The sequence below is a fragment of the Anthonomus grandis genome, chromosome 10 (genome assembly GCF_022605725.1).
Source record: "Anthonomus grandis grandis chromosome 10, icAntGran1.3, whole genome shotgun sequence".
In the NCBI taxonomy this organism is placed as follows: Eukaryota; Metazoa; Arthropoda; class Insecta; order Coleoptera; family Curculionidae; genus Anthonomus; species Anthonomus grandis.
The window spans coordinates 28,317,018-28,329,398 of record NC_065555.1 but is presented as its reverse complement, the minus strand read 5'-3'; the positions used below and the strand labels follow the sequence as shown (position 1 = coordinate 28,329,398).

Genomic DNA, 12,381 nt, shown 5'->3' with positions numbered 1-12,381 from the left:
CTAACGCAAGTTATTCTTAATTCCAAGATTCTGCACACAATCTGAATACTCAAATACAGTTTTACACTTTGCTTTGCTGAATATCACTTTTTGTGCAAAGTGAGAAAATTTTATATTTTATTTTCTTTTCATTTACCGGTTGATAACAATGATGCTGTTGTGTTTGCTTTATCGTTTTCGTTTCAGCAAATCGAGATTCCAATTTTTTTTTCAGTGTGTCTCATTCTCCACTTTCGTACAAAAATCGAAGTTGATTTTCTTAAAATATCCTCGTGCCCAATCATAAAGTTCTTTGGTCATCGTAATTCTTTCGATGTTTTTTTTTCTGTAAACTAGCACGATATGCGCACCTTTTCACGGTGCCGCCAATACCATCGCACGCCCTTTTGACGTGTGCATATTGTACTGATAAAATTGTATTTGTTTTTATAGTGGGACTTCGCACCATCGGAAAAATAATAAATTTTCTTAACACCAATTCGAATTTCTCTTCCAAAAATGTGATAAACTTAGTGTTATATAAGTGAACTGCAGCAAAACGAAAACGATAAAGCAAACACGACAGTATCATTGTTATCAACCTGTAAATTAAAAAAAAATAAAATGTAAAATTTTCTCACTTTGCACAAAAATTGATATTCAGCAAATCAAAGTGTAAAAGTGTATTAAGTATTATTCAGATTTTGTACAGAATCTTGGAATTAAGTGACTTGCGTTAGTCTAGACCGCAACACGTAATGCGTCTGTACATAAGGGGATTCGAGCGCTCGAATGTCGATAAACAAACGCTCGGAGTATTTGCTTATTCATACTTAGCAAAAATTTTCTTCTGTTTAAATGTTCATTATGAATATCTGAACAATTTTCTTTTTTCATTTTTTCCGTAAACATATGAGAACATGTAAAATTTTGTATTTGTTTATTGTAAAATTAATTTCTTTGATGAATAAACAATTAAATTTACAAAGCCTATGATAAAATAAAAAAACTTTGTTAAAAAATTTCAATTGCTTATAACTAATAAAAAAATGTATATACACATCAAAATGTTCTAAGGAACACTTAGAAAAATAGTTTTTTTCGCCTTATAAATTTTTATATATTTATATTTTTATACGGAATAGATACTACCTTTAATATTAAGATACCAACGAAGTAAAATAAATTTTTGGGTACAAAAAGTCATGCCAGAACAGCGTTTTTTGCTACTTGCACATTTTGTCGAAATAACGCAGATTATAATTTTTAAATTCTAACGCAATATCGCATTTTCTGTGGTTCCAACCGAACAATTGGGATTTAGTTTTTATTCAATAAAAATGGAAAGACGACATTTAACTCGAGAGGAAATGCTAAGAGCAGTCGGAATGCTTGAGGCAGAAACAAGTCAAAGAGACGTTGCAAGAGCTTTGGATACATCTCCCAGTGTAATTAACCGTTTGTGGACAAGATATAGAGAGACAAATGATGTTAGAGAACGGCATCAAGGCCCTTCGCGAGTTACCACACCTGCCCAAGACCGTTTTATAACTTTGCAAGCTCAAAGAAATCCCACGGTAACAGCCTCTGTTTTGGTTCAGCAGCTCTCACAAGTGCATAACGTCGAGGTTTCAGGTCAAACTATTAGAAACCGTTTGCATGAGAGGACTTCATGCCAGAAGACCCCTAAGGGTTCCTCGGTTAACTTTAGGAAATCGAGGTGCAAGATTAACGTGGTGCCAAGAACATGTTAATTGGAATCAAGAAAGATGGGCCACAGTTCTTTTTACGGATTAGTCTCGATTTTCGTGTTATCCTGATTCTGGTAGAATTCGTGTCTGGAGAGAGGAAGGAAATGAAAGTCGTTTGCGTCATGCCCGGGAAGTAGTAAGGCAACGTGGTGGATCACTAATGTTTTGGGGTGGCATTAGACTTGACGGAAAAACGAGCCTCATTTTTGTGGAAAATACAATGACTGGAATAAGTTATAGGGATAATATACTACTGCCTGTAATTGTTCCATATTTACGCGAAATGGGCCCAAATTCGTTGTTGCAACAAGATAATGCCCCACCACATCGAGCACGGCTTGTACGAATCGCTCTTCAAACATACAAATCTTCTAGCCTGGCCCTCTACCTCACCGGACCTTAATCCAATTGAGCATGTTTGGGATTGGTAAAAAAGGCAACTTCTTCAACGATTTGACTTTTTTCAAAGCGCTCTGGAGCTTCGTCTTGCTGTGACACATGTTTGGGAGGAGTTGCCCCAAGAATTAATTAATAATTTAATTTTAAGTATGCCTAGGCGATGCCAAAGTGTTATTAATAATAAAGGTGGACCATCTGGCTACTAGTTTAATTTGTATTTGGTAAATTTTTATTTTTATAATTTTTTTTAATAAACGGTAATAAATGGGATTTTGTTCTTTATTTTTATTTGGGCCCTAAATTATGAGTTAATTATAATCTACAAAAAAAAGTTAATAATTATATTGTTATTTTATTCGAATAATGTAAAAAAATTGCAATAATTAACTTTTTTCCAATCTTTTCAAAAATATAAACATATTTGTATGTGTTCCCTAGACCATTTTGATGTGTGTATTTTGCAACTTTAAGGCATCATTTTTCGTCCCTTGAACTATCATTTGAAATTGAAAGGTACATGGAAATCCAAAACTCACTTTTGAGTGGCCCACTTGGGAAAATTTGACTCAACTATTCTAATTTTACATAAAATAAAATTAGGTATTACTTTTATTTTATTTAGGATTGCATTGCTAAAAATTTAGTAAATTTAAGTCTTTCACATACTATGAAAACCTAAAAGTGCGATTATTTCGAAAATTATTACTCCTAGCGACCTTAATAAGGTATACATTTTTTATGTAATATTAAAAAAGGAAATTATTTTGTTACGATAAGGCAAGTTGACCTCAATCATATTATTTTGAAGTAAGGAATCTACTGTTGTTCTATGTCCCAATACTTTCGGGACACCCTGTATAACTTTGTTTATTTTTGTAGTGCCATACTCCAAATGTTTGGTTCATTTTAAGCATTCGCCTATGTAGATACCTAAATATTTTATATACTTCACTCTTTCTGCACAATCACAAACACCCACTTCAGGATAATATCATCAAACGAAATGACATGATAGAATCGTTTCTAAACTCTACTAAGAGAGGAGATAAATTATATTAAAACTCATCGTAAATTTAAATTCCAGATCCGGCGAAACTGAAGATACCTTTATTGCCGACCTGGTAGTTGGTCTATCCACTGGTCAAATCAAAACTGGCGCACCCTGCAGATCTGAACGTCTTGCAAAATACAACCAAATCCTTCGCATCGAGGAAGAACTGGGATCGGCCGCCAAATACGCTGGAAAATCTTTCAGGAAACCACAATAAAACCAAAGTGCGAGTCATTTCTATATTTGAGAACGTGGTCATGTGTGTTAAAAACCACTTTAAATCCAATATGTTAGTGTTTACGAGAATTACGCTCTGGCAAAACATTTTAAATGTTTTGAAGCAGATTTTAAATGGATACCACCGGCAACTGATTTTATTGGCCGGTTGGATTTTTAGTGTTTCATTGCAATTTATGTGAATGTGACTAAATGTAGCTGTAAAAATTGTTTAAGACCAAACAATTATTATTTATTCCATACTTTAAATTTATTATATATTTATTAAAATTCGATGCGAGCATTATATTATTATAAAATAAAGTGGTTGCTCCTATTTTTTTTATGGTTTTATTTAATTTTTTATTGCATTCCTTAATACGGTTATATACATGTTTCTGCAGAACACGACTATGAAATTATACAGGGCGAGTCTTCAAAAACCACATCGATCGACTGTGGGAAAGCTATAAACCTATCTGCCTGAGACTGCATTCTTAGGAGTTATGGTTGATACTGATTTGAGTTATAAATCTTTCAATGAAGGTATCATCCGGATGTTTCTCTGTTAGAATTACAGCCATTGAGTTAGGATGTGTAATGGCAAAATCTGTACTATGCCTTAATAGAGTCAAGGTTGAGATATGGTCTTTGTTTTGGGGGTTTTCTGGTCATGCCTCATGGAGTCACTTTTGGTGTTGCAGAAAAGAGCTATACGATACATTTGCGGCGCAGCCAGTATGGAACACTGTAAGCCCTAGTTTAAAAACCAAGGCATTTTAACTTTATATGGATTAATTGTTCTCGAAACCGCGACAATCATCCATAAATATTATTACAAAAATTTAAATACGTTAATTATTCTCCTAGTTTTTGTACAATTTTATTAGTATTCTGTAGTTAAAGTTGATTCGTAGGGTTTCTTTAGGGTTCTACTTACGTTTGGTTTATTATTTTTATCTATAGTGTTTAGTTTTTAAGTAGTTCATCTTGTTCGAGAGCCCCATTTTGGCCCCAATTTAGGTTATGTTATTGTAAATCCCTGTAGTTTTAATTTTCTAGAATTTGTATACTTGCTTGCTTTGACTGTCAGTATTCTCCTAAAATTATTGGTCTCTTTCAGCAAAAACAATGAAGATAATTCTAAATATTTCGAAACTGTTCCATCGGGTTTTAAAAATGACGCGCTTCGTGATATTTCATTCAGTTTTAATTGTTTAGTCAGTTTTTACCTTGGAGACAATTAAACGACAGTCCAGGCGAGTTAGGTTAGTGTTTTTGACGTTGACAATAAAAGTGTGTTCCCGAATTTCGTGACAATATCGACACAATATTCTTTTAAAATTATAGAAGACATTTTCTACTTTAAGATGATGGTGAAATTGTTTGTTAGAAGTGGTTTTAAATTGTATAAGAAGTGAGGGATGAAAGATATCCTTCATTAACAAAAAACTGTGGCATTTTTCAATGGAACAAAACTCAAGAGTTGGAGAAATAACGAAATCTAGTAACCGCCCGTGAAAATTATATATCGAATTCAGCTGCTGCCAGTCAAAAAATTCTAAAAAGATATTAGTTAAAGCATCTTTTCTATTTAAGTTTTTCGAGTTAATATACTCAGATAAGATAAAATCACCAAACAATGAGTCGTATGAATAAAGTGTAGCAAATGCTTTTACTCTACCTCCGTCTCTTTTTGCTGCATTAAAGCTGGATGTGTTTATCTAAAAAAAAGCATAACAACTTTTAGATACTATTATTTTGATAATTAATTGAATCGCTGTTTGCGTCAGAACATTGAAAGGCTAAAATGTATTGCCGTGGAATATTTTGACAGGCACAAAACAATACTACTGTTCCTAATAAAATATAAAGCATTTTCTTTAATGACATATCATAATAACTATAAAGGAGTCAATATTCAAAGTAAAATGAATGCAGATTACATATATTTGAGAATATCGCAACGCCGTTCGAACGCACAGTTGAATACACTATAACTTATATTATAGAAATCTTTATCAGTGACGTCGTCAAAAAGTAATTAGATGACAAATATTTATTAATAATAGATTATGCTTTAAATTTTAAACAATATTATCGTTTATAAACTCTTTATACGTTTTTCTATCGTACCTTATTAGAGTAGTAAGAGTATATAGGTATTCTATCTAATAAAAAGCATGTTATGTAAATTAAATATTTTATAATTATTATAATTATAATTTCTTAGAAAGTTTTTATTATTCTACATTTATGATGGCGTTTCTCCCTTGATATGATGTTATGACAGTATTGGTATTTACTTGTGAAAAGGTTGACTTAAATCGCCTTTTTTCCTTGGTGCGGCACAAACGGTTTTACCACAAGTTTTTACCATCGTAACAGTTCACAAAAAAACTCAAATGCGTTCTTTTTCAACCAAAAACTAAAGAAAAAACAGAACTTCACAAATGTTGAACGTAAACACAAAGCCGTTTGACGAGATAACATCAGCTTTTGCTTGCGGTGTTGCCATTCGAAATTTTTTGGAAGTGGTTTTAGGAATAAGAATGTTAATAATTTTTGTTTGTTTAGAAGATGTTATTTTCGCGCTTAAAATAAGATATACCTATTTCTAATTTTTATTTTTAATCCAAAATCTAATACCAATAAGTTAAATTAACATTATTAGCATGGGGGCATTAGAATGGGGGCTGCTCCGGACATGGGTTCCTAATCAAAATACTTACCTATGGCGTCCCTACCTACCCTACAATTTTTGCAAAAGTTACCGTGGTCACCCTGTATAGCTGAAAATTTCCTCTTTTCAACATTTTTGTAACAACAGAGAATCGCTGAACATGTTTGTAAACAAAATACCCCCCTTGGTTGCCCCTGATGTGCACATGTTGAACTCAAAAAAAGTTGTAGTTTACTATTGCAAGTCTTTCAATGTTCTAAGCTGTTTGCAGCTCAGTTTAAGAATTATTTCGTTTATTAACAAATTAATTATTGTTGCTCAAAATACCGACCATTTGCTTTAATGCAAAGATTGCACCGTTGGGTCATTGAGGAGCAAACTCTTTGGAACATTTCGGGAATAGCTTCTACATGGGTATAGCCAGCCATTATCCTTAGGTAGCAGATCTTAAGAATCATTAAGAATAGATGTTTTGTATGCCAAACTTTTCAGAGAACCCCAAAGAATAAAATTCAGGGCTGGGATTCTAAAATCACGACTCGATCTCGATACGATCACGACTTCGAATTCGATCGCGACCCAGTCGTGACGACAAGGGTGATTCTAAATTTCAATCGTCGGCTAAACTCGTTTTATTCGATTTGATTTAGGTTTCTTGGGATATATTTGTTATTTTCCCTAATATTTGACAGATGGAAGCGTCAATTATCTTTTCTATTGATAAACACAAGAGTTTTCATTTATTTTGTTAATTTTTTTCGCCTTCGTGTTTTTTTATTTAAATATATTATTTCTTTAAAATAAAAAATTGTCGTTTAAAACCATCACTATCCATTGGAAAATCATAATTAAATTCATGGAAAACCACAAAAACTTGTTGTGTTCATCCACTTTTGGTATGTTTAAACGTTTTAATATGGCAACATGTGTGCAATCAATAGGACCTAGAACACCAGGGAAGTTGGATCTCTCTATAAATGTTAATTTAATAATTTCTCTAATCTCTTATATTTGAAAAATTAATGAATCGGTCAGCAAGGTGATTGTCAATAATTTCAGTAATTTTATGGATCCAATGACTTGTAGTAGTTTCGCTAATTTAAAATCTTGTCCAATGCTTCTTTGGTAACAATATGTGGCATAAAATCTTGATATATGTACTAAAACTGCCCATTCAATGCTAACTCTATTTCCTCTGCCTCTATTATTAACAGAAGGTTGTGGACAATAGGGTCGAATTAAATCTATTTGTTGTTGTGTTTAAGAAAGCTTCTTGATATACTAATGAAAACCTGGTATCATAGATAATATGTATAATAACTAAAAATGCCTGGTATGACTATTGGTAAACAATTAATGAAACAAATACGTTTAAAAAAGGATGCTGTTACATTATGCACGTATTAAAAAAGGAAGAAGCTATATCGTCTGGTGTATACGATATACCCAAGCGTGTCGTCGACAAATCGTTAAAAACTAGGCAATCCGCAAGACACTCACGATTGAAAATTTTATTTAGAATCAGTCATATCGAGTAATCGTGTCGAATCGTGATTTTAGAATCCCAGCCCAGGATTCAGGGCTGGGATTCTAAAATCACGACTCGATCTTGATACGATCACGACTTCGAATTCGATCGCGACTCGGTCGTGACGACAAGGGTGATTCTAAATTTCAATCGTCGGCTAAACTCGTTTTATTTGATTTGATTTAGGTTTCTTGGTATATATTTGTTATTTTCCCTAATATTTGACAGATGGAAACGTCAATTGTCTTTTCTATTGGTAAACACTAAGAATTTATATTTATTTTGTTAATTTTTTTGCCTCCGTGTGTTTTTATTTAAATATATGCCATATTATTTCTATAAAATAAAAAAATTGTCGTTTAAAACCACTACTATCCATTGGAAAATCATAATTGAATTCATGGAAAATCACAAAAACTTGTTGTGTTCATCCACTTTTGGTTTTAATATGGCAACATGTGTGCAATCAATAGGACCTAGAACACCAGGGAAATTGGATCTCTCTATAAATGTTAATTTAATAATTTCACTAATCTCTTATATTTGAAAAAATAATGAATGTACAAAAACTGAATGTACACAAACTGCCTCTATTATTAACAGAAGGTTGTGGAAAATAGGGTCGAATTAAATTTATTAGTTGTTGTGTTTAAGAAAGCTTCTTGATATACTAATGAAAACCTGGTATCATAGATAATATGCCTGGTATGACTATTGGTGAACAATAAATGAAACAAATACGTTTAAAAAGGGATGCTGTTACATTATGCACGTATTAAAAAAGGAAGAAGCTATATCGTCTGGTGTAGACGATATACCCAAGCGTGTCGTCGACAAATCGTTAAAAACTAGGCAATCCGCAAGACACTCACGATTGAAAATTTTATTTAGAATCAGTCATATCGAGTAATCGTGTCGAGTCGTGATTTTAGAATCCCAGCCCAGATCAGGAGAACGTGCGAGCCAGGCAACGGGCCCTCTTCCAATTTATTGTTGGGGAAATCGCTGATTTAAATAGCAACACACGTTTGCAGCCAAAATGTGGAGGTGCCTCGTCATGTTGAAACAGCATGTGATTTGTAAGGTTTGTAGGGATCTTTCGCAATAATCGATGCAAAGTACTTTCTAGAATGGCGGCAAATATCTGCATTCAAACCGAGATGTTTACCCAAAAATTGTCGTTGGTGTCTCTTAGGGGCTACAGCGTGTGAATTTTCATCATGCCAAATATGCCTGTTTCTGGTATTGAGGTAACCATCGCGCATAAAACATGCCTGATCTGAAAACAATATTTAAAAAAATCAGGCTTGTTACTTTTCAAAAGCCATTGGCAAAAAGTCAACCGGTGTGCAATGCCGGAACCTGTCGATTTTAATATAGGCGTTAAGGTTTTTCTCCGCGAAAATTAAATATACAAGGTGACTAAAAAAAAAGATATAACGGCATCAATATGTTTTTTAAATAGAAACCACCATTTTTCAATGCAGAATCAGAAAGAACGCATTTTTCTATAAAGGATATGGTACAAATGAATAGTGGTTACATAAGCAAATTTGAACGAAAAATTATGATAAAATGTAAAATTAAAGAAATACCTATCTAAATTAAATGTTGGTATTTTGGTTTTTTAGTTGTTACTGTCAGTGTCAAAAAGTGAATGTATTTTGGTGCAACTATTTGGAGTATTTTTACATTTGCATGTGGTGTTTATTCTTTTTGAGAGGCGAAAGCATCCTGCGCTTTATTAGTAACTACACTTGATGACCGCCTGTTATTGTATGAAATCTGAGAAAAGTAACCGAACGTGAAAGAATCGAAATCTAGTGCATGACCGGTTTCGGAGATATGTTGCGTACTCAAAAGAAGGTGGTTCAGTTGTTTAATGCAAGTCACCCTGATCGGTCGCCTATTAGCCAAAGCATGGTAAGCGGAGTTGAAGCAAAGTTTCATGAATTTGGGCATCTTTGGGATACTCAAAAAGCTGGTCGGGGTTCAATAGTTATTCCAAATCGTTGGATAGGTAGACGAGGGTTCATTGAATTGTCACCCAGATCGCCAGATTTAACTCCCCTCGATTACTTTTTATCGGGATACTTAAAAAGTAAAGTGTATGTCACTAAACCGGCGAGTTTAGAAGATTTAAAAGAACAAATACGCCAGGAAATTAGAAATATTACTCCAGATGTCATTGACAACGTTCAAAAAGAATTTTTAAATCGCCTTGATTATTGTCAGGTTGTTAACGGTACTCAATTCGAACGTTTAATTTAGATAGGTATTTCTTTAATTTTACATTTTATTATCATTTTTCGTTCAAAATTGCTTATGTAACCACTATTCATTTGTACCATATCCTTTGTAAAAAATGCATTCTTTCTGATTCTGTATTAACAAATGGTGGTTTCGATTTAAAAAAATATATATTGATGACGTCGAAAAACGTAGAAAAAACCTAAACCAAATATTAAAATCGACGGGTTCGGGCATTTTTTCAGAAACGATCCATTTCATATTTATTGAATTTATCCGCTACTTTACGGATGCACTATAAATTATCCTTATAAGTCGTCTTATGATTTTTTTTAATCGCAAATAATATTAATGTAGAATATTATTATTTCAATATTAGGATAGTAGAACCAAGAAGTGTTTGTATAACGAAAGCGAGTAATATAACTTTTAATCATATTATTAACTTACATATATATTTTCTTAAGAAGTATAAGTTTTAAAACTTAAAGCTAATTTTTATGTTTAAAAATAATACTAAATTTTAATATTTTACAAACTTATAATAATCTATAATCTTTTTAATTAAATAATATGTTTGTGTTTTTTAAACCTATACATAACAAAAACATGTAAGAAATGACAGTGATTTCATTATTTAAATGCTAATTTATTGTATCCTGTAATCATATCATCAACAAGAGAATAAAAGAAAAACTTAAGGCCGATTTAAATCATCGTCGTTTGTTCACTTATCAACCGTTTTAATTCTAAAGTAACTCAAGTTTATTTATATCGCCTTTGTCTGGCATCTGTAACACATCCCCATAGTTCAATGATCAGTTCGTCAGTGAATTCAAAAGCTGCCAAATCCGAGTCGTCAATTGCATCCGCAAACTCCATCGAGTTCTTTTTGCCTTCGCTTAGCTCCCAAATTTGAGTTGCGAGCTCCGCGTCGTTGATTCCCATAAAGGATTCTAATACGCTGTTGATTTTGTCGATTCCGAGGTCCATCGAGTCGTCCTGTAAATAAAAGATAAATTAATATATCTTGTATTACTTAAATAAATATGTAGCAGTCAGGAATATATAAAACATTTTATAATCTAGGGCAGTGTTCAAACTTTTTTCGTGACGGAACCCTTTTAAAAAACTAAATTTTTAACGGAACCCTAAACTCTAAACTAAAAGCAAAAGCAGCAAGCATATGTGAATTGTTTATTGATAATCATACAAAAAAAGATAGATACAGTAAGTAATGAGTTAGTAAGCAAATGATAACACTAAGTTCATTTAATGCGAGGCATGTAATTGTTTTTTATTCCTCATCAACTGGGTAATGTAAGGCTTGATAGAAGAAAGTTGAATTCTCATGTCTGGTTCGGCATCCAGTCTATTGCGGTATTTTGTTTTTGTAGCTGTATATGCTGAAAATCCCGTTTCACACAAATACGTTGTTGGGAACGGCAGAGGAATATTCAAAGCTTCTGTGGCAAATTGTGGATATTCATCACGAACCCTGCACCAAAAATTATTTAGTGAAATTGTTTTGAATAATGATTCCATGCTTGTATCCGATGTATTTCTAGAAATGATTCATAGATCTGATTTGACATATTTTCAGGCTTCTACAATTTAGATAAAAAAGGATTTTGAATCCATGAGTTTATTTTCAGCGTTGTATTATGTTCTTCAGGAAAGTAAGATTCAAAAGTCCCTTGCAGATCATTGACATATTGCACCAATTCTGTATCACTCAGACTATGGTGACTAAGGAACTGACGTAGCAATGAAAAGCTTTCGATTTCTCTCTTACCAAAACAAGTAGTCCAAAAATCTAATTTTCTTTTAAAGGCAGTTATTTTGTTGTTAGCATTGAAAACTGTTGCTTAAACTGAACTGCTCTTAAACTTGAACTGCTCTTATCGGACAAACGGTCTTTTAAATTAAAAGGAATATCTGTAAGAAAAGCTTCTAATTCTGTTCTTAGTTCAAAAAGCCTTGTCAAAGTTTTACCCCGAGACAACCATCTCACTTCAGTATGGAGCAAAAGTGTTTTATGATCGCTACCATAATCTTAATATAATATTGAGAACAATCGGAATTGTAGCGGACGAGACTTGACAAAATTAATTATTTTTACTGACTCATCAAAAACCAATTTTAGATTTGGTGGCATTTTCTTAACGCGAGTGATTGTCTATGCAGGATGCAGTGGCTGGAACTATAATTTGGCGCTTTCATTTTTATTCATGATATTGCTCCTGCTGTTCTACCTATCATTGTCTTGGCTCCATCGGTACAAATATCAATGCAATCATTCCAATCGAGTTGGTTTTCTTCAAAAAATATGTTAATCGTGTTAAAAATTTCTTCTCCGGTTGTGTTAGTAGGCAGCGATGAGCACATAAGCAAGTCTTCTTCGAGTGAATGTTTATATGGATATCGCACAATTACTAGCAAGGTGGCCAGTCCAACAACATCAGTCGACTCATCCATTTGAAAGACGAATTTGGTATTTTGAAGCCGTGAAACCAGTTCTTGT

The 12,381-nt window shown here is 32.9% G+C and overlaps 2 protein-coding genes across 4 annotated transcripts in view; one reads left to right on the top strand and one right to left on the bottom strand.

Annotated features, from left to right (window-relative positions):
* LOC126741150 (enolase-like) overlaps positions 1 to 3,733 on the top strand; it is a 59,831-nt gene extending 56,098 nt beyond the window's left edge. Inside the window, exon 9 of the mRNA XM_050447492.1 lies at positions 3,214 to 3,733. Coding sequence (XP_050303449.1) covers positions 3,214 to 3,397 — 184 coding nt within the window. The 3' untranslated portion in view covers positions 3,398 to 3,733. The remainder of the gene's footprint in view (positions 1 to 3,213) is intronic.
* A 6,547-nt stretch (positions 3,734 to 10,280) lies between these two features.
* LOC126741152 (PDZ domain-containing protein GIPC1) overlaps positions 10,281 to 12,381 on the bottom strand; it is a 91,557-nt gene continuing 89,456 nt past the window's right edge. For all 3 annotated transcript variants that reach the window (XM_050447494.1, XM_050447495.1, XM_050447496.1), the window contains exon 6: positions 10,281 to 10,859. In XM_050447494.1, coding sequence (XP_050303451.1) covers positions 10,623 to 10,859 — 237 coding nt within the window. In that variant the 3' untranslated portion in view covers positions 10,281 to 10,622. The remainder of the gene's footprint in view (positions 10,860 to 12,381) is intronic.